The 22149-nt window shown below is 41.4% G+C and overlaps 2 protein-coding genes across 4 annotated transcripts in view; one reads left to right on the top strand and one right to left on the bottom strand.

Moving 5' to 3' along the window:
* kcnt1 (potassium channel, subfamily T, member 1) overlaps positions 1-11576 on the top strand; it is a 49213-nt gene extending 37637 nt beyond the window's left edge. Inside the window, exons 20-31 of the mRNA XM_036140349.1 lie at positions 2999-3104; positions 3258-3430; positions 6672-6743; positions 6862-6996; positions 7120-7231; positions 7335-7436; positions 7698-7781; positions 8942-9070; positions 9169-9463; positions 9558-9620; positions 9708-9792; positions 11114-11576. Coding sequence (XP_035996242.1) covers positions 2999-3104; positions 3258-3430; positions 6672-6743; positions 6862-6996; positions 7120-7231; positions 7335-7436; positions 7698-7781; positions 8942-9070; positions 9169-9463; positions 9558-9620; positions 9708-9792; positions 11114-11231 — 1474 coding nt within the window. The 3' untranslated portion in view covers positions 11232-11576. The remainder of the gene's footprint in view (positions 1-2998; positions 3105-3257; positions 3431-6671; positions 6744-6861; positions 6997-7119; positions 7232-7334; positions 7437-7697; positions 7782-8941; positions 9071-9168; positions 9464-9557; positions 9621-9707; positions 9793-11113) is intronic.
* Positions 11577-15806: 4230 nt separating this feature from the next.
* The window catches only part of camsap1a (calmodulin regulated spectrin-associated protein 1a), a 43368-nt gene continuing 37025 nt past the window's right edge, over positions 15807-22149 (bottom strand). For 2 of the 3 annotated variants that reach the window (XM_012867993.3, XM_012867994.3), the window contains 6 exons: positions 19602-19738; positions 19281-19489; positions 18704-18791; positions 18488-18609; positions 17319-17437; positions 15807-17214 (listed from right to left, as the gene is read on the bottom strand). In XM_012867993.3, coding sequence (XP_012723447.2) covers positions 16924-17214; positions 17319-17437; positions 18488-18609; positions 18704-18791; positions 19281-19489; positions 19602-19738 — 966 coding nt within the window. In that variant the 3' untranslated portion in view covers positions 15807-16923. Of the gene's footprint in view, positions 17215-17318; positions 17438-18487; positions 18610-18703; positions 18792-19060; positions 19124-19280; positions 19490-19601; positions 19739-22149 lie in introns of all 3 variants that reach the window. The other variant, XM_021319234.2, reaches the window with a different exon arrangement.

The raw sequence follows: 22149 nt of genomic DNA, 5'->3' as shown, positions 1-22149 counted from the left end.
GTGGTGACAACAACATGCTGTGAGGATGATGAAGACGCTCCACTATGTTTCACGGTGAAGATCGTGTGTTGTGGGTGCTTTATCCCAGTCCTGCCTGCTTTTGACCTTGATTTTCATGATACTGTTTGCCTACGGATGTTCTCTAAAAAAAACTCTGACATTTTCACAGAACACTAGATTTTATTTAAGAGTATTAGAGTTAAGGGGGCTAAACACATACAGACGGCACACTGTTCAGATTTGTGTTTGTAAAGCATTATGGACACCATGCATCCCTCTCCTTCCACGTCACCATTTTTGCACTACATTTGGTTGTAACATAACTAAATGAGGAAAATTTCAAGTCATGTGAGTAATTTTGCAACTGGGATTGTATTATGCATAAACACATAAATATGAATTATGTCACACCGTGCTGCCAGCCACATTTTTGACAGAAGTCAGAAATAGTCAGAGGACAAAAAAATTACATTTCGAGAAGCGAATAGCAGTTTTAGTTCAGTGTCAAACTGCAACTTAGATATTTTTGAATAAAAAATAAAATAAAAAAAATTGTGAATTCAGGATTTTAAGAATTAAGTCATTAAATGATAATAAAAAACAATCCCAGGCCCACAGCTTTTAATGCTATAAATGTTAGACAAAAAATGACAGCAATTACTTAATTTACTGCTGTTTGAGTAAATTCGCTCACTTTAAACGAAATGAACATTACTAGATTCGTATGGTAGTTTAGTTTTGTGTGGAGAGACCGGATGTCCTCAGAACATCTATAGATAGTGATAAAAAATTGTTTTGCATGTTATTGGGTGAACAATAAGTATTTTATCCCCTACAACACAACCATAATTTTGGCTCCAGCAGAATGGGCAGGTGTTTGTGGTTCACAGAGACGCCACATGAATACATCAATCAATTACAGATACTCCTGATATCAGTCAGGTATTTGTATAAAGCACAAATGTCCAAACCGTAAATGTGGATACATTCCTATGCCGATACACAACTGTGTAAGCAATTTCGGGTTAAGTGCCTTGCATCTACATGTGACCGGAGGAAGCGGGAATCAAACCCAAAAGCTTCTGTTTGCAGGATGACTACACATCCTACAGAGCCACAGTAGTCTGAAGAGTGTTTCCTTCCATTCCAACGTCCCTACCACCACGAACAAGACGGATAAGACACCTGGAACAAGATAGAAGATCTGCAGAAGCTTAAAACGAGCTACAAGATCAGCTGGAAGGTGCCTGAGGAGAAGCTGATGACTGCTGGTGACATTTCTTAGAAATAGAACAAATATTTATTTAAAAAGAAACATAAATCACCCCTTATCATGAGGGTTGATGTAAGATCTTAGCTCAGGGAGTAAGGATGATATGAAAGGCAAATGATCAGCCCACACCTACCAGAAAGGAACTATCCCGTAATGGATTGAAATCTTGCAGCCCCCCAAGTAAAACCTTATACCAGTGGCCTTCTTTTGCCATTAAACATCTAAATGATTCAGATAAGGCTTAGGAGAAAGTGTTATGTTTCAATTAGACCGTATTCGAGCTCTCTCCCATCCACTCGGCCTGCTGTGTTTGGAGGAAGAGAAATCCAAAGTGTGACCTGAAAAACGTTGTTTTTACAGTAAAACATGGACAAGGGAATCATTATGCTGTGGAGTTGCTTTTTTCCCTCTTAGGCTACCTTCCCACATTGAAGGGCCACGTACCATACAACCTTAGATGGGAGCATTCTTCCTCCAGGCTATATGGCCAGGGCAACAAAGAAGTGGCTAAAAGAAGAAACACATCCAAGTCATTGAGTGGCCTTGATCTTCAAACTTTAGTCTAAAAAGGTTGTCTGGAAAGGGAGCCAAAGTTTTGAGTTACCAACACCAACAAAGAAAGTGGAAGTGTGAAAACTTTGTAACAAACTCCGGTAAAATATTTCAGTATTCTACTGGCCAACAAAGGTTTGCTCATACCCCCAGCACTCCACGGACATTCCTCACACGTCTGCCTTACATTCCTAAGTTTTATCACAAAGCACAACTTTAGATGAGAAATGTACACGCGTCAAAGTTGTATGGAGTGAACATTACAATTTAGAGATACAACATGTACCACATGTTACAGCAATGACTCAATAATAATGTTAATAATGTAATTAGTTCATGTTGTTATGTAATTAATTTAGTCTTATGCTGCACTATACAGCTGATTTGTCTGTATTGAAGAACATTCTCTTGGTTCCAGATGTCAGATACTTAAAGTGGCCAAGCTGACAGGGAAGTTGGACCTTTTTTTTTGTGATAAATTCAGATTATTATCATTTGATCACTTGTAAGCACTCATAGACTATTTATAGAGCAGTGAACTTTCACCCCACGATGGTCAGGGTATTATTAGGTAGGAAAGAATGGGGGGGAAACCATATTATTCCAAAACTGAATTAAGTATCACACTACATGCAAGTAAGGTGTAAGTAACAAAGGTGGATAAACGAGATTATACATGCTTCATATACATGACTGTACCTGTACCTGTTTCACAAATGTGCTATTTTTTTATGTTTTGAAGTGAAGTTTAAGGATCAAATACTTATTTTTTCCAGTGACATGCAAAACAGACTGATGGGTTTACTTTTGTAATAAAGAAGCAGTCTTGAGTTTGACTTGTCGTTGTGTATCTATTTTATTTTTTACTGTAGTTTTGGATAATTTTTTGTGTTTTTTATTATAGGATTATTATTTATACAAGTTTAATGGCTGATAATTTTTGACTGAATTAAATTAAATTTGGACATCCAAATTATATGTAACCAGGACTAGCCTCTTAGCAAATATATTATAATAATAATGAATATTTAACAAAATGGTTGAATCAATGTTTCTTTTTTTCCACAGATGCTTCTGTTTGTCTTTTCCAGTGTGTGGCTTTTTTTAAATCAAAGCATTTTACAGCCTGCTTTGACAAAATGCATCATTCATTCCTTCTGGATTTGTTTTCAGGTATGTGAAAGGTTATCCTCCCAACTCTCCGTACATTGGGAGCTCGCCCACCTTATGCCATCTGTTGGCTGAAAAAGCACCATTTTGCTGCCTACGACTAGACCAGGTGGGCAGTCACTTTTCCTTCAACTTAGTCACCCAATTACAGGCTGCTTCAATCATTCACTCTCGTCTCTCTCTGTCCTTTACACCATAAAAGCATACCTAAAATACCTCCCCTATTTTTTTTTTTGTTTTTTTTTTTCCCCTCCTTTTGCAGGGCTGCATGCACAACAGCTTTGAGGATGCCAAGGCTTACGGCTTCAAGAACAAGCTGATCATTGTGTCGGCGGAGACCGCAGGAAACGGCCTCTATAACTTCATAGTGCCTCTCAGAGCTTATTACAGACCTAGGAAGGAGCTGAACCCCATTGTCTTACTGCTGGATAACCCGTGAGTTCTTAACACACGCATGCTGTAAGACATTGTTCCTCCGCTTTCCGCTTCGCTCTGACTTCCTTCGTGTCACGCTGGGAAAAAAAATTATGAATGCTGAAAGGCCCACGTCAGCAAGCACTTAGGACAAGGCTGTGGAGGTGGGACTCCATTGTTAATCCTGATGTTAGATTACCACTGTTACTCAGTGTTTTTAGTGACACAGAAAAAAAAAAAGGAAGAAAAAAAAAAAGAGTCTCTGTAGCTCCAGACAGTAACCATGGAAACTTGCTCTGCCTTGAACCTGGGTGATGTATATTGCCACAAGAGGAGAAAATGATTTCTTTTGATAGCGCTAACTTCCATCAAGAGCCCCGATGTGTCCCCTTTTCAGCCCCCACATGCCAGCTGAAAGAACTCGCATAGAGACACAAACACATAACAATAAACGCTCCCTGCGTGATGCTCTTTGCACCCCCCCCCCTCCATCAGTGTTGCACATAAATGCAAAAACACCCACGCATTTGGAATTCAATCACTGACAACAGCCTTGGGTCTCGAGTCACCAGGAATTGGGAACATGCAAAAAGTAATGCGATGTCAAAAGGAGGTGAGGAGGGAGACGGACACTGATAACGCGTCTGAGTCTGTCTCTCTCTAAGTGCGTCCAGCAGCAGATGGGCTCATTCCTCATCCTGAAGACACTTCAGGCAATGACAAGATAACTAGCGCACAGAGGCTCCCGAAAGTCTGGCTGTTGGACATGATCCTCTCAGAAGTAGACTCAGTTTAGAATTGTCTTTGAAATAATGTTGTGTGAAGACGTATTTGCTGAGGACTGGGCCCACATTATTTATTATATTCTTTTTTTTTTATTTGGTCACGGTAAAACCACTAATCTCAATGGATGATGGATGATGACTTGTAAGATATCTTTAAATAAAATTGATTGCAACAAAATGCCTTAAAAAGTCCCTTGTTTATTCAATAGAGCCTACATCTCAGCATACACCCAGCTGTTCTGTGAAGGCCTCCGCAGTTTGTTAGAGTACATCAAGGACATACTAGTGGAGAGGTTTAAAGCAGTGTTAAGTTATAAAACAATATCCCAAGTTATACACATCTCATAGAGCACTGTTTGATCTTTAACTCGCAAGAATATGGTGCAACTGCAAACCTATCAAGACGCTGCCCTCTACCTAAGCTGATAGACAGGGCAAGAAGAGCATTAGGCAGGAGGCCCTTCAGATCATCCTTTGGATTTAGACCATTCAGTAAGTAAACAAAATGTTTTACTAATGGCTTCTGAAGACACGTGTTCTTAGAAAGGGACCTATTATACAAAATTATGTTTTTGTACGCAGTTATTCTTCCGTTTAGGTCTCCACTGCTTCTAGAAACCATCCAAGCACTAAAAAAAACCATCCACTCGTTTTTTTGACAATATCAGTGGTGGGGGCGGGGGGGGGGGGAGCAAGATTGTGAATGGCTTTTAATGTGTACAGAAGAATGTTGAGTGCTATTCTGAATCTAACCAGCAGCCAGTGGGGCTGCTGAAGGACTGGGGTGATGTGATGAAATGGGGGGGGGGGGGGGGGGGGTGACAAGGCTATGGACAAGAATTCAATTCAATTTTATTTATATAGCGCCAATTCATCAAACATGTCATCTCGAGGCACTTTACAAAGTCAAATTAAATCATATTATACAGATTGGTCAAAAATTTCCTATATAAAGGAACCAGTTGATTGCATCAAAGTCTCGACAAGCAGCATTCACTCCTGGAGAAGCGTAGAGCCACAGGAAGAGTCGTCTGCATTGTCCATGGCTTTGCAGCAATCCCTCATACTGAGCAAGCATGAAGCGACAGTGGAAAGAAAAACTCCCCTTTAACGGGAAGGAAAAACCTCCAGCAGAACCAGAACCAGAACCAGTATGAACGGTCATCTACCTCGACCCACTGGGGGTTACAGAAGACAGAACAGAGACACAACAAGACAGACAAAAAAAGCACAGAAGCACACATTGATCCAGTAATCTGTTCTACATTAGATGGTAATAGCGGGTGATCTGTCTTCAGAATAAATACACAGTGAGGGGAAATTGAGGGATGAAGGCGGTTAATGTTGCGTAAATGGAAATTGGTAGAACGTGTGATGCTGTTGATGTAAGAGGTAAAGGATAGAGCGCTATCGAGGATGACACCCACACTCTTGACCTGAGGTGACTACAGAACCATCAAGTAAAGGGGAGAAAGTGTCAGCTTTGGAATATATAGATTTGGTTCCTACAAGGAGGATCTCAGTTTTGTCAATTTTCAGTTTAAAGAAGTTGGAAGTGAACCAGGATTTTATTTCAGATAGGCAGGAGCTAAGGGAAGAGGGTGGGAGTATAGATCCTGGCTTATATGAAAGGTGCAGCTGGGTGTCATTCACATAACAGTGAAAATGAATGTTGAATTTACGGAAGATATTGCCAATAGGAAGAACGTAAATAATGAAAAGTAGGGGTGCCAGGACAGAGCCATGTGGCACGCCAGTTGTGTCAGAGGATGGATGGGAACTAAAGGGCTTAAGTTGAACAAACTGAGAGGCGCCAGTAAGGTCAGATCATTGGTGATTTTCATGAGGGTGGTCTCAGTACTTTGGCGGGGACGGAAACCAGACTGGAATAGTTCATAAAAGTTACCATGAGTTAAATGAGGATGAAGTTGGAAGGCCACTGTTTTTAAGTACTTTTAAAAATTGTTTTGTAAAGCGTCTTTGAGTGTTCAAAAAAGCGCTATATAGGTTTGATGTATTATTACTTTAGAGATGAAAGTTAAATGTGCAGTGGGGCGAAAATTTGTTGTTGTTGCTGGGATCTGAGCCAGTTGTGTAAACGTGTTTTTTGGAGTCTGGAAAACAGTTTGTAATTTTACAATGCCTTCATCCCTGCTCTATTCTTTACTTCTGCACATTTTTTTGTCTGTAAGATTTGCTTAATCGTTGTTAAAAACCGAAAACACAACAATCGACTGATGGAGAAAAAAAAACCTGCACTGTGAATAGCAGCAAAGACAAACAGAAGAAGCAAAAGACAAATCCCTTTCTTTTTGTCTTCTCTGAGGCCTTTTTCTAAATAATTAACATACTAAATGTTTCTTGATTCTCTGTGTGTATACCAAGCTCAAAGTCTGATCAACAAGTCTTTTGTTAGAAAAATGACAGGAGAAAAACAGAACGGCACTAATTTCCATTTTTACTGTTTCTTCCCGCAGTCCTGATAATCACTTCCTCGAAGCCATTTGTTGTTTCCCTATGGTGTACTACATGGCTGGCTCCATAGACAAGTAAGGACAGCAGATAATCTTCTGTCTCTATTAAAGTTTTGGATTACTTAGAGAACGTAAACACTTGGATATATTTAGATGTTCAGTGGCAAATTATCCGGACTGTTGTGTGTTGCAGTCTGGACAGCCTGCTGCAGTGTGGCATAATCTACGCTGATAACTTGGTCGTGGTCGACAAAGAGAGCACCATGAGTGCAGAGGAGGACTACATGGCTGATGCCAAAACTATTGTCAACGTGCAAACTATGTTCAGGTAGACTATTATACAACTCAAAAACTCAGATGTAGTTCAAGTTTATATAAAACTGTGTAAGGATGTAATGTTACAAGTAATGCATTTAACTTACTATTTTCCTCCCTTAAAAAAAAACCTTAGGCTGTTTCCAAGCCTCAGTATTATCACCGAACTTACGCATCCATCCAACATGAGGTTCATGCAGTTTAGAGCAAAGGACTGCTATTCGCTGGCTCTGTCCAAGCTGGAGAAGGTCAGTCAAAACCTGTGTGAGGGGAGGGGGGGGGGGGGGGGGCATGGTCAACTGCATGGTGAACAAGGGGTAAATGACTCTCTGATCGTTTCCTGTTGCACAGAAAGAGCGAGACAAAGGCTCCAACTTGGCCTTCATGTTCCGGCTGCCCTTCGCCGCAGGCAGAGTGTTCAGTATCAGCATGTTGGACACCCTCCTCTATCAGGTGGGTATAGACACCCACAACTAAACGCCGCAGCCTCAGGGAACTCTCATGAGCACCGGGTAGGAGACTGTGTCTCACATCAGCAGAGACACAGTCATCTCAACTCTGGCTTTGAAAGGCAGAGGGGCTCTCTTACACTCAGTGACTAAAGCATCGCTTGTTTTCCTCTCTGTGCTGTATGCTTTTTTTTTTTATTTTGTTAGCCGTATTCAGAGTTATACAAGGTAATTTGAGTTGTTTTTACATGTGGTTCTTTTTCAGTCTTTTGTAAAGGACTACATGATTCTTATTGCTAGACTGCTGCTGGGACTGGACACCACTCCTGGATCAGGGTTCTTGTGTGCCGTAAGTCACATCAAATGCCTCGCAAAGGTATTCAAACCCTTGAACGTTTCATAGTCGTGTTACATCCACCGATTGAAATCTATTGTACTAAAAAGCTTATGTGATGGGCCAGCACCGGGCCGTGCGCAATTGTGAAGTGGAAGGAAAATGATGCTTGCTTTTTACAATTTCTTTACAAATAAAAATGTACATCTACATTCAGCCCTCGTTGGTCAATAGTCTTGGTAGTCGCCCTTTGCTCCCTTTACACGTACAATTATTTCGGGGTATGTTTATACCAGCTTTTTATATCCAGTGACTGAAATAGTTGCCAATTTTTTTTGTTCGCAAAATAGCTCAAGCTCAGTCAGACTGGATGGAGAGTGTTTGTGAACATCAGTGTCGCAGATTATCAACTGAACACATGAATAAAAGCTCTGATCTAAACCATTCCACGTGAACCCCCACTGGGTGTTTGGGGTGTTTGTCCTGCTGGAAGGTAAAATGCTGCGTCAGTATCGAGTCTTTTGCCTCTGATGAGTTTTCTTCTATGGTTGCCCTGGCCTATGTTTAACCCTTCCATCTTCCCATCGACTCTGACCAGCTCACCTTTCTCTGCTGAAGAGAGGCATTCCCACAGCATGATGCTGCCACAATCACGTTTCATGGAAGGGATCGCCTGTTTAGGTTGATGCACAGTGTTTAAATCTCTGTTACTTATTTTAAATCTAGTCAAACATATTAAGTTTTGGGCTCATTTGGCCAATACACAATCTTCCTTATCTGTGCTGTGACCCCAATAGGCTTGTGGCAAACTGCAAATCAGACTTCTGGCTTTCTCTCTAGAATGGTTTTCTGCTTGAACCTCTTACAGAAAGGCCTTTATATTAAAATCATACTGAATCCAACTGTTCCTTTCTCTTCCACTTAACATATGTGCACCAGTTTGCCCATATATGCCTAAATGTCCCCATTGTGGGACAATAAAGGTATTTTTTTTACCTTTGTATAGGGTTATTACATGAAGCCTAATTAAAAATATATTTGTTTGTGTGTGTAACATGGTTAAATGCGGAAAAGTTCAACGGGTTAGAATACGTTTGCATGTCTCTTTGTAGAAGAGAACTTGTCAAATTGACCAAACCACTGTTGAAGTTGACCGTCCCCCGTCTCTGATTCAGATGAAAATAACGGAGGAGGACATCTGGATCGGCACCTACGGGAGACTGTTCCAGAAGCTTTGCTCCTCCAGCGCTGAAATCCCCATTGGCATCTTTCGCACCGAGTCTCACATTTTCACCACTTCAGAGGTGGGACTGCCAACGCGAATGCATGCCAACACACACGGTGCAACCATTAACGGTTTAAGATCACGAGAAAACAGATCAACTCTTCCGTCACCGTTAAGTCCCAGGTGTCCATGAGCGTCGACGACTGCGAAGACACGAGAGACAGAGGGGACGAGTCTCGCGGCAACGACCAGTCGGATTACCCCGTGCTGAGGAAGAAGAGCATGCAGTGGGCGCGGCGTCTCAGTAAGAAAAGCGTGAGGTGGCAGGGGGGCAGCCGGGACTCGAGTAAAGACCACGCCCAGCGCATCGCTCAGCAGCGTCTCAACCTCTACAGACGCTCTGAGAGGGAAGAGCTGTCTGAGCTGGTCCGTAACCGCATGAGGCACCTGGGCCTCCCCACCTCAGGATACGGTAACTGTGGACATTTCTCCTCACTGACAACACCATAATGCCACATAAAACATGATTTGATTTAAAGCCCAGCTGTTCCTTGTCTAAAATGCAGACGATCTGACAAATCTGACAGCCAGCGACGTCATGAACAGAGTCAATTTGGGATACTTGCAAGGTAAAATGTTGGAAACTTTTTTTTTTCAGGCACAGTTAGGTCAGGGGACAGTTTTTGGACTGATTGTTTTTATGTGTTTGTTTTTAGATGAGCAGAATGACCACCAGAACACTCTGTCCTACGTCCTCATTAACCCTGCTCACGATACCAGGCTGGAGATCAATGACATAGTGTAAGTAAAACCACTGTATGGCCCACGTCAAACCTCTATGTATCTTAGTGGGATTCCACCACAAACTAGTGAATGATGGTAAAGTGGAAGTAAATTTACAGATGTTTTTGGGGTTTTTTTCACACACAAAAAATCTGGAAAGTGTGGAGTGGGATTGTTTGCACCCCCCATGGCTCAATGCCTTTCACTGCAGTTACATTTATATCTCTGTCGGGGTATGTCTCTAACGGTTTTGCACATCTGGAGACAAATGTTGTTGCATGATCAGCATGGACTCAATATTGTCCCGGATATGCTTTGATAGTTTCTAAACCATCCTACTGCAGCTCTGGCTTTAAATTTTGGCCTGCTGGAAGGTAAACCACCACCTCAGTCTTAAGTCTCTTGCAACCTCCAACAGGTTCTTTCCAGGACTGACCTTTATTTAGCTTCATCCATCTCCCCATAATCTCATCCTCAGAGGAGAATGCTGCCATTTTTCATCTTGGCCAGAAAGTTTTATTTTTGGTCTCATCTGACCACGGAACCTATTTTTGCTGTACTCCCTCTGTGGCTAGTGGTCATTTTTAACACTGATTCTTAAAGATTTATTTCAGCAAAGGTTTTCTTCCACAGTTAAAAGAGTGGACAATTAATGAATTTCTCCCTCCTGAAATGAAGATCTCATGGGCCTCTTGGCTCGCTTCTCTGATTAACGCTCTCAGCACCTTTTGGAATTGTATTTATTTAATGTAAAAGTCATGTGCATTTTCTCCCACCTCTCAACCATACACAACTTAAGTGTCGATCAATCACATAAAGTCAGAATTTCAAACAAAATGAATTTGACAAAAAAGTCAAAGTGATATGATTACCTTTGCAAGGGCCAGCGTAAATACACAAAGATGATCTAAAATTGGGTTCCTTTTATGCAAAATATGTAAGAAGAAAACCACCTGTAGGAACTAAGGAGGCAAAGTACCCGCGAGTTGCATTTTTTAGCCGCAAAGGACAAAGTTTGTGAATATTGTGCAGCGTTTGGTATGTTAGGTGTTTGTTGCAAAGTTGCTTTGCTTAAAAACTATGCGTCTGTGTCTTGTAAGCATCCTTATATACGCTGCAGCTCCTCCACGTCATCGATCTCTGCCAGTGGAAGAGCATCCCTAATCAGACAGCAAAACACCAATGTTACAACAGCTCGCATAAAATTATTTCACAGATTTCAGCAGGAGGGTTTCAGCTCCTTTAATTGTATATATACAATATAAGGGTCATTAGATTATAGACTCAATAAATGCGTTAAGAGATTATCCTTAGTGCTAACATCTCTGTTCTCTCACAGATACTTGATCCGTTCTGACCCGCTGGCTCATGTTCCTGAGGTGCCTCCAGTCCACAGCAGCAGCCTGAAAGAGAGACGCGAGTCCAGCATGGAGACCAGAGAGGACACCCCGCTCTGACACAAGGCTGGCCTTTAACTGGTTCTCCTGGGTCAGACCCACTCCCAGTTACGGTCGGAGGAAGACGATTTGGGCTGTAGTTCTTTCAGCGCTGAAGCCCACAAATGTATAACGTGAGTGCCTACTGCCTGTCTGATCACAATGGATATCATGGGCGCCATCTTCATCGTCTTGCTGCAAACGCTGTAAATACGAATGCCGCACCAGTCTCTTTTCAGCTGCTTGAACGTGCAGGGATTTCAGGGAGGTTCATCGTACTTGCTGTCGGATTTGGTTAGAATTCAAATGAATTTCTTAGATTTTTTTTAATCTACAGTTTACCTAATACTTACATTTAGATTAATTTGAATTAAAGCTCAGTTTCTTATAATTGGTAAACCACACGGTAGAGGCATCGTCCAACTTTTAAAATCTCTCTCCTGTTGCTGAAAACAAGTAGTACAACGGACAGATGTTTATCTTTCCATGCTTCATTTATCTGACTTACAGCCTGTCAAACAGCCCTAAGTGACTTTAATAAATTGTGTGCATTAAAGCTTTCAGACGTATATTTTGTATCTAAATACTAGAAGTAGTTCGTCAGAGCCATTGAGGTCTAAGTTAGTCGGTTATGTGCAAATAATGGTGGTTATTTATGTTCATCAGAGCAGATCATTTATCTATTTTTTAAGTTTTAACTCCAAAAGTACAAAAGGACTTGGTTAAACTGGCTGTGTTTGATATTCAGCATTCTGCCATACAGAATAGTTCTTTGTTTTTGTTAGTGTTTTTTTTTTTTTTTTTTTTTTGCTGTTTTTTACTTAGGCATGGACCGGTTGTTGGTGTCAAAGTATGCTAAGATTTTTGAAAGTTACAGTTTCTAAAATGCTCAGATTTTCCATCATCCTATAGATCAAAGTACAGAGAAAATGCCTGAAAGACTGAAGATTTGTCAAGGAGTGCATGCAGCCTGCAGTGCTTTGAAAAGCTGAATAAAATTATGATTTCATTAAGGCGGAAAAGAGAACCTATCCAGGATAAACCTGGTTTTATGTGGGGGGAAAAATAGTTGCTCCTTAAACCTAATAACAGGTTGAACCAACCTTTGCACCACGCGACATCAAGCTATTTTGATACCTGGCAATGTGTCTTTTACATCCATGTGGAGGAGTTTTGGCCCACTCTTCTTTGCAGAAATATCTAAATCCAGCCACAAATGAATGACGTTCTCCTTTGGGATTTTCTGGAAGACAACTAAGTACATGGTTTTATCCATGATTAAGAACCGAGAATCTTTATTGTCACCATGTTTTTGAGACACACACCAGCTCAGGTTGTACACAGATAACATGTAACATGCAGACACAACACACATATGGAAAGTCACTCAGGTTCTGCAGCCTCAAAGCGACGACAAGTTCACCAACACCACGTTTGACTCTTGGTTTTGCTCCAGACAGAACGAGACTCGCACCATCCACAAAAACTCCGGCTTTGTCTTTTCAGTCCTCCGAGTCTTTCCTAAGAAGTCTTGAGGACAATCGAGAAATGTTTTTTTAACAATGGTGAGAGCAGTCCTTTGTGACCTGTTTGGTCTTTTTAATCTTAGAAGTCTGCTATGGATGGTATCTGTGCCCACTCTCTTTCTTACGCCTGAATACTCAACATTGACTTTGAAGCAAGTGAACCCCGCAGAGCTTTAGTTGTTCTGTGTCCTTTTGAGACCTTCCAGATGAGTTGTCACTTCTATAGTAATACGGGAAGGCCAGACTCTCATGTGAAGGTTCCCCCTTTCATTCTGTCTTTATTTGTGCTTAATGACTCTCACTGGGGTTCTAAAGCCTTGCAGATTGCTTTGTAACCCTCTCCAGACTTTGTTTCTCTTCTGTTCTTGAAGTTCTTTGGATCGGGACTTGATGTTTTGTTTTGGATTTTGAGAGATTTTTTAAATTTATTTTTAGCTACTTCACGTTGTTAGAGGGTCAGACGAAAGCAAAAAGTTTTTTTTAAATATTTTTATTAAATATCAAAGGGGATATATGATCCAACCCAATTTTTTAGCCCTTAAATACATTTTGTTGGGTATTTGGAGTCTCCAGGAGGGCAGAAAATTTGAATTTAGTCTGTCCAGGAGCTGCGTAGATATCTTTATATTCTTTTTTAGGTCGTATTTTTCTAGTCATTCTGTTTTCTCTGTTATCGTTTTTTGAACAATTACGTCACAGTGTTTCCTGTTGAACTGCTAAACAAAGGCATGGACTTCCAGCTTATCAGTCTCGTTAATCCGCCATTTTTATTTCTCTGAGCGATTTTGTAGTCCAACCTGAAAGAAACCGAAGCTACAAGCAGCTAAGTCATGGGTTGTTCATTGTGCACTCCCCCAATATACTACAAAAATGGCCGAATTGGGTGGAGTGGAACACTGATTAATCAGCTAATATCAACTTGGTAAGCTAAACTGGGGAAATCTGTAATATTAAGCACAATAAGAACCTAAAAACGTTCACTATACTGGAGTTGGATGTATGTCAAAACTTTTTGCTGAAGTCTATGTGCCTAAAAGATATATATGTAAGACAACATTAATATAACTGTAACAATTTATATGCTATAAAATATTTTAGCCATAGCAGGAGAAGTAATTACTGCCTTTCTGTTTAAAATGAAACCAGTTGGATGGTCTAAATTATTTATTTTTTGTCTAAATGCAGGGACAGAGATTAGCATACAGTGAGAGCATCATACCGGTCCATGTCATTTTCTACTACATCAGGAATCAGAGAACGCCATGTTGCTCTGAGCACTGCTCTTTGAAAGTCGTATTAACATAACACTGTGTTTCTTTGAGAAAGGTGTGTATCTCTTACAACTTTTTGCATTTAGGTCTGACTTCTATCAATTTCTGTGTTGACTATATTTGTACTTGAGCATAGTTTTATGTGCACATTAAAGTGCTCTAAAATACATAAACATTGTTTTGAGTTGTGTGTTTCTTTTTTCTTATGTACATTTTTTACCCAATGATTGCACAAACATAAGAAATGATTATAAAGGGTATTTGGTTACTGTGCATCTAACTAGCACATATTCCTAAAATTACAAGTATGTTAATATATAGACATCAATTTCCATTATATTTGTAAAATATTTCCAATTCTATACATTTTTTTTCTTTTGTGTGCCAGTTAAGCATATTTCTGCAGGGAAATACAGTTTTTACATGTAACACTTGCCCTAATTAAATTAAAATAGGTACCACTGTGACCAATATATTAATACTCCACTGTACTGATTCACATTCTGTTACCTTACAATCACAAACTCCGAAGGGTTATAGTTTTTTATTTTATATTAAATTTTATAAGCAAAGTGGAGCATACTTGGTACGTCGAAGGAAAAGGACGGACTTCTGCCTTCCACCTTAACTGACAGCAAGAAGAGCAATAATCAGGGTAGCAGGCAAGATACAGATGGCAGCTCTGGAGGAGCTGCAGAGATTCCCAGCTCAGGTGGGAGAATGTGTTCACTGGAAATCTGTCATTAAGAAAGATGTCGAAAGAAAGCTACATGACTACCAGTTTGCAGTTTGACACACGGCACATAGCATACATGTGGCAGAAGGTGCTCTGGTCACATTAGACCAGAGGTTGGCTTTTCATAACAGAGCCCACCACCCAGAAAATACCATCCCTATGATGTATGGCGGTGGTAGCCACATGCTGCGGGGGAGGCTTTTCTTATGCAAAGGCAGTGAAACTGATGAGAGTTGCTGGGCAGGCCAAAGGAGCACATTTATTTGATAGAAAAATCCCGATATATGGGCTGCGCAGTGGGTAGCGCTGTTGCCTTGCAGCAAGAAGGTCCTGGGTTCAAGTCCAACCCTGGGTTTTTCTGCATGGAGTTTGCATGTTCTCCCTGTGCATGTGTGGGTTCTTAATTGGTTTCTTCAAATTGTCCTTAGGTGTGCGTGAAAGGTTGTTTGTCCTGTCTGTCTCTGTGTTGCCCTGTGACAGACTGGTGACCTGCCACTTGCCCAGTGAACGCTGGAGATAGGCACCAGCAACCTCCGCGACCCCATGAGGGACTAAGTGGGTGAGAAAATGGATGGATGGATGGATCCCGATATAAATTCAACCAACCATCTATGGCAAGATTTTGAAATTGATCTTTTTAGACACTCCATCTAATCTGGTTTAACTGTTTAGCAAAAAAAAAAAAAAAAAAAAAAAAAAAAAAAAGGTTGAGCAACTATTTCAGGTTGCTCAACCATCTGGTAGAGGCCTGCCCCAAAATACCTAAGAGGTAACTGCAGGAGAAGACGTTGACTCGGTGTGGCTGCATACAAACGCATACCCAATTATTCAGATTTTTTTATTTGTAAAATATAAAATAAAATAAAAAATAAATGTCTTCCACCTGATGTGCACTACTGCGTTTTGGTCTGTCACATAATGGGCGGAGCTTGACAACGCAGCGAAAGCTTCAATGGGCGTGAACACTTTGACAAGGCACTTCATACCCGGTTTGTTCTTTGACTTTTCACTTACGTCCGCTCTTTCGGGCCGCCATAAAGGAATTGACACAATCTGTTCCAGCTTTAGCAAGAAAAATGCCCATCGTTGCACTTTATTTATATCTCTTCAAAATAAATAAACATAAAATATATAAACTGAAATCAGACAGAACATCTCTTTAACATAACCTTTAAAATAGTGCCTACTTTTTTTTTTTTTAGTAAACAGAACTTGTACATAATGTACAGAAAATACTGTTCAAAAATGTACAAAATGCAGCAAACAAATATATCAAGTATAGTGCAGATTTTTCCAAACGGTATACCAACACTGACAACTGGTCGTTAGCTGTGCCACAGAGGCGGCATCAAACATTTACATCTGACCAGACGACAAAAGGTGAGCAGCAAACAGCTTGGCGATATAATGTAGTTTTTTTTTTTTGTTTGTTTTTGATTAATGGGTTATCGGTTAATGAATTATCACACACAGATGGTATCATTTAATGTAGCCAAAAAAACAAAATAAAATGGTTTATGTGTAGGATGATTAGAATATTTCCCTTTCTGTAACACCAATATTCCTGGTCCTGTTCCTTCTTGTGACTACAGATACAAAATTGAAAAAAAAAACCTAATAAATTAAGATTTAAAGCATAATCTTCAGAGAAATGTTTGGACCCTAACCCACACAATCATTCACATCTGCAGTCACACTAAACTAGACGAACACTATTAACACATTATTCCATACGTACACTCAAAGTATTTTCAAAGCTCCTTCTTTATAAAAAGCAAGTACCAGTAGCAGATGCAGTTTCTGTATGTGCGGTGTGGAGGAATCTCAGTAGACACGAGTTTTTGCTTTATTTTTTGCTTTTTGTTACGCAAAGCTAAATTAAAGACTGGGTTCATCACAGCCTGTTTTAAGCTGCACTTTGTGTCAGTAGCATCGGGAGATTCAGCGGGGGTCAGACTTGGTGGCTTCGGGTTATGATCAAATTAAAATACCAAAGTGTGGCATGCATGTTAAAAAGGGTAAGAAAATGAAAATACCAGAGTACGGTGAGGGGGTAGGTGTGTCACAGACCCTGCAACGTTCTCGCTAATCCCATCAGTCTTGTCCGAGCTTTTTTTTTTTTTTGGGTCCTGCCCAACTGTAGCTTAATAAACCCAGACGGCACCGCGTGTATGTCCTGCTCATTTTTTCCGGGCGCTGCCGGGTCTCCTGATCTGCCACAGCTGGTTGTGGATGGTCAGGGCGTCCACGCTGACGGACACGGTCTTGGCGGGGATCACGGTGAACTGCTTGCGGTCCGAGTTGTACTTGTACAGCTTGTCGATCATCTTTGGGGTGATGGCGCGCGGGCCCGTGCCCGTGTACTTGACGATGACCTCGGTGTCTGGTGAGTACGTGTAAACGGCGCGGAACTGGCACCCGCCGTCGCGGAAGAGGATGAACAGGTGGTTGGATTCGCACTTGTCCAGCTCCTGGGGAAACACAGACGAGAGTGTCGGTCCGGACGTCAGGGGAAAGAAAAACGCCTAAAGATCGCCGTCGCTTTGTGAGCGAAGCTTGGATTAATTTCACTGACCTCAAGGATAACGTTCTTCTGGGCCTCGTTAACCTTTCCAGCCAGGCAGCAATGGGCGATGGCGTTGATGATGATTGGCTTGTTGGATTTGGAGCTCGGCTCCTTGAAGAGTTTAGGACCTGTGAACAAAGAAAACATACCTGTTTTTTTTAAGTGTGCATTTCTTTATAGAAAAAGTTTGATATAATAATAATATCTGTGTCAGTAGCTGAAAAACTAGGACAGAAATATGGGCTGATGACTGGATTAGGCTGATTTCTGGCTTGATCTGCCAATATGACCTGCGACCAGCCAGCTGTGAACTCAGAAACCACATCTTTGATTACTGACAATAACCCTCTTTGGTGTAGAGGTTGTTGCTGAGAGGAAAAGACATAAATGTAACCAAAATCAGTATAATTGAGGTGTGGAATATGAGTTAGGGGGAGCACTGAGTTGTGAGAAGCTAATTCATTGAAAACCTAGCTTCTAATATATTGAGAAAGTGGTTCAGTGAGACCACTAGAGATCAAGCCTTTCACTATATTACAGGAAGACATTATAGCAAATGTTGCGATGACCCGGATAACTGAGAATTTACACAGGCAAAGGGGCTCTGTTTAATTTTTTTAAGCTTTAAACCTCTGTCTATCATGCTGGATTTGGAAACATTAGCAGTACAAATCCAAAAGTGAAGGTAATAATTTATATTTATATTTATATATATATATATATATATATATATATATATATATATATATATATATATAATTTTTTTCTTCTTTAAAATGAACTGAATATTGTGTTTGTGATGCTAGCTGTTCTATTGTGTCAATTGCTGATATATGCCAGTTAAAGTGTCAATAATACTTTGTCTTGTTATTAAAACATTAAAGCAACAAAAAGTGTAAATAATTATGAGAGTTAAAATGATATCACCCATTCACCATGACCTTAACTGCCACTTAATGTCTAAGCAGCGTGTAAGGTGCATGTTGGATGGCGCTCGTTGGAACCACCACCAACACATCCAGAGAGGGTTGAACAGACTTCAGTCCCTCCAGTAAGTCTCAGAGTTGTCCCTATGGAACCCTGGCTAAAGAATAATTACTTTCCCAAATGCTTTCTGCCTTTTTTTCCCCCTTTTACTCATCAGTATACGCCTTGTCGTCTTCTGCCTTTCTGCTCACCACTGTACTCCATGGAAATGATGGACGAGGCTATGGAGCCGTTCTCCCAGTCCCGCTCCATGTTCCTGCTGGAGGCCCTGCTCAGCACGGGGAAGGAATCCACAGAGCACACAGACGCAGCCCTTCATGAAACGTTAAATAAAATGCAGTCAGAGGAGAACATGGAGACGCGGGTTTCATGATCTGAACGGAGCATTTACAAACACTAGCCCTTACCTGTTTGAGTCTGCCTCTCCAGAGATTACGCTGTCTGCGTCAGTCGCCAGGGACAGAGTTGACCCTCGATGACTAAAGCTCAGGTCGGCTAAAAAGGGGGAGAAATATGTTATTCCAATCGCCCCCGTCCTGATCCAACAAGCAGTCACTTTAATGGATAAGCCACAACCCAATATCATTCATTAAAAATGCACATTAAACAAAGATTAATGGATTAAATCGAAAGGATACCAGGAAAAACTGATTTACTCCAGACAATTCTATAATCTATGGCTGCACCTTATATGTATAATTAGTTTGCTTTCTAAGCGGTGCGTGTTTTTGTTTGACATCATGCAGAGTTGTGGGAAAGTTCACCTCCCCTGCAGGCTGCTCCTGAACTCTGGTTTTTGATTAACATAGACACCTTCAGAGAATCACCTGCACGACACACACATGCACACACTTACAGGAGGACACAACAGGTGCACAGGGCAGGAAAAAAACCACCAGCCGCCCATTTTCACACTTTTACACAAATCACGGGAACAAACGGAGACAACGTACAACACTGGAGGTATACGACAGACGGCCTTACGTGTGGTGGACCCTTTAGGGAGGCTGCTGGACTCTCCCCGCAGCATTGATTTGGGTCTGCTCCTGCGGGGTTTAGTCCTGGTGCGGGGCTTGACCAGACCCTGCTCCTCCATGAGGGCCTCCTGCTTCCTCCGCAGATACTCCTGTTTGATGAGCTCTCGGCGGGCCTTCTCCTCCTCCTTACGGATACGGTCCTCCTCTGCCTTACGCCTTGAATCAACAGCGGCAGAGTTAGAACATCCGGTTCCGTATTTTTACCACCAATTCAGAGATAAAATCACTTTTTTTTTTTTTTTTTTTTTTTTTTTGGGCCTGAACGTACCGAGCCTCGTCCCGTTTGATCTCGCTGTCCGCCTCTTGCTGCTGTTTCCGGAGTCTCGCCTCCTCGGCTTTGCGCTGCTGTTTGAGGAGGAAGGCAGCGCGGCGTTTCTCCATATAGTCTTCTGCCTTCTCATCGTCCTGAAAGATTTCGGACGTCTCATACATGATGTATAGCAGGGGTGTCAAACTCGTTTTGGTTGAGGGGCCGCATACAGCTTAATCTGATCTCAAGAGGGCCACACGAGTTAACTCATTGCAAGATTAAATAGAACTAATAAAAGTGGACTTGTTGTTGATTTTTATATTAAATGCATTTCACTTTTACACAATATATTATGAATAACCTCAGCGTTTTTAAGAAAAGTATGTGCAATTTCAACAATACTTTTACCCAGTTAAACATTTACTTGTGCATTATGCATAAGAACTGATCACAGTGATTGTACAATGTTGAAAAACATTTATTCACATTTTTTGGAACTTAAAAACACTGTCCTACATGACAAAATACATCAAACTGATAAAAATTAAGAAATGATTTAAAATAAATTTTCCACATCTGAAGCTCAGTGCTACCATCTGCTGATTAAAACACAGTTCCCCCTCGTGGACAATATAGGAACTGCAGGTTTTCAATTAAACGAAGTACATGTTTTTTTCAATAATTGTTTTATCATTCTTTTCCTTTTATGTCCTCTTTCTTTCACCTTTTCTTTTTCTTCTTGTTCTTCATTTCCTCTCCTACTTTCCCATTGTAGTGTCCATATCATTTGAGATATTCCCCGCATGAATCATAATAAAACTATTCACATTCATAAATCAAGCGGAGCACTATAGCAAAAGCAGTACTGCTACACTTGTGAAAGTCAAATCTGATGAGCTCTTTTTGGCATTAAGACAACAATTCGTATTGCCCCATTGCCAGACAGGACACTTTTTTTTAATAATGATAATGCATTAAGCCACCGGGCCGGACTAAATTGTTCGGCGGGCCGTATGTTTGACACCCCTGATGTATAGGATACGCGCCTTTAGAAACTTAGTCCTTTCCCTTGAACCTCTCTTTTCTTTGTCGTGTTACAAAGACAAACGATTTATGTGATAGAACAATACAAAGCAGCTGTGGGAGTGGATGACATTAGAGGTCCCCGAAGGGAAATTAATTTGCAGCAACAAGCGGCAGCGAACTTCCCACAATCGCACAAGCAATTAAACAGACAATTGACAGAACAGGAGGATAAGTGGCAGTCACACGATGGCAAAGAGAGATCAATCTAAAACACATACAGCGGGGCAAAAAAAAGCATTTAGTCAGCCGCTAATTGTGCAAGTTTCTCCTGCTTAAAAAGATAAGAGGTTTGTAATTTTCATCATAGGTAGACTTCAAATGTCAGGAAATCACATTGTGGGATTTTTAAAGAATTTCTTAGTAAATTAAGGTGGAAAATAAGTGTTTGGTCACCAACAAACAAGCGAGACGTCTGGCCCTGACAGACCTGTAAGCTCTTTAAGAAGCTCTTCTGCCCTCCACTCGTTATCCATATTAATGGCATCAGTTTGAACTCGTTATCTGTATTAAAGACACCTGTCCACAGCCTCAAGCAGACTCCAAACTCAACCATGGCCAGCATCAAAGCTGTCAAAGGACACCAGGAAGAAACTTGTAGACCTGCACCAGGCTGGGAAGAGCGAATCTATTACAGGCAGCAGGTTGGTGTGACTAAATCAACCGTGGGAGCAATTGGAAGAAAATGGACGACGTACAGGACCATCGGTAATCTCCCTCAATCTGGGGCACCATGCAAGCTCTCATCCCGTGGAGACAAAAGGATCATGGGAACGGTGAGCAAAAATCCCAGAGCTACATGGAGGGACCTGATGAATGACCTGCAGAGAGCTGGGACCAAAGTAACAAAGGCTACCATCAGTAACACGACGCAGAGAGGGACTCACATCCTGCAGGGCCAGGCGTGTCCCCCTGCTTCAGCCAGGACATGTCCAGGCGTGTCCCCCTGCTTCAGCCAGGACATGTCCAGGCGTGTCCCCCTGCTTCAGCCAGGACATGTCCAGGCGTGTCCCCCTGCTTCAGCCAGGACATGTCCAGGCGTGTCCCCCTGCTTCAGCCAGGACATGTCCAGGCGTGTCCCCCTGCTTCAGCCAGGACATGTCCAGGCCCGTCTGAAGCTAGCCAGAGAGCATATGGCTTATCCAGAAGAGGATTGGGAGAAAATCACGTGGTCAGATGTAACCAGAGTAGAACTTTTGGGGACAAACTCAACTCGTCATGCTTGGAGGAAGAAGAACACTGAGTCGCATCCCAAGAACACCAAACCTACTGTGAAGCATGGGGGTGGAAACGTCATGCTTTGGGGCTGTTTTTCTGCAAAGGGGAGAGGACGACTGATCAGTGTTAAGGGTAGAATGAATGGGGCCATGTATCCTGAGATTTTAAGCTAAACGCTTCTTCCATCAGCGTTAGCATTGGAGATGGAAAGTGGCTGGGTCTTCCAGCGTGACAATGATCTCAAACACACCGCTGGGCAGCAAAG

Source organism: Fundulus heteroclitus, chromosome 8, assembly GCF_011125445.2.
Source record: "Fundulus heteroclitus isolate FHET01 chromosome 8, MU-UCD_Fhet_4.1, whole genome shotgun sequence".
NCBI lineage: Eukaryota > Metazoa > Chordata > Actinopteri > Cyprinodontiformes > Fundulidae > Fundulus > Fundulus heteroclitus.
Note: the sequence above shows the minus strand (reverse complement) of the source record. Positions and strands in the feature narration are given on the sequence as shown.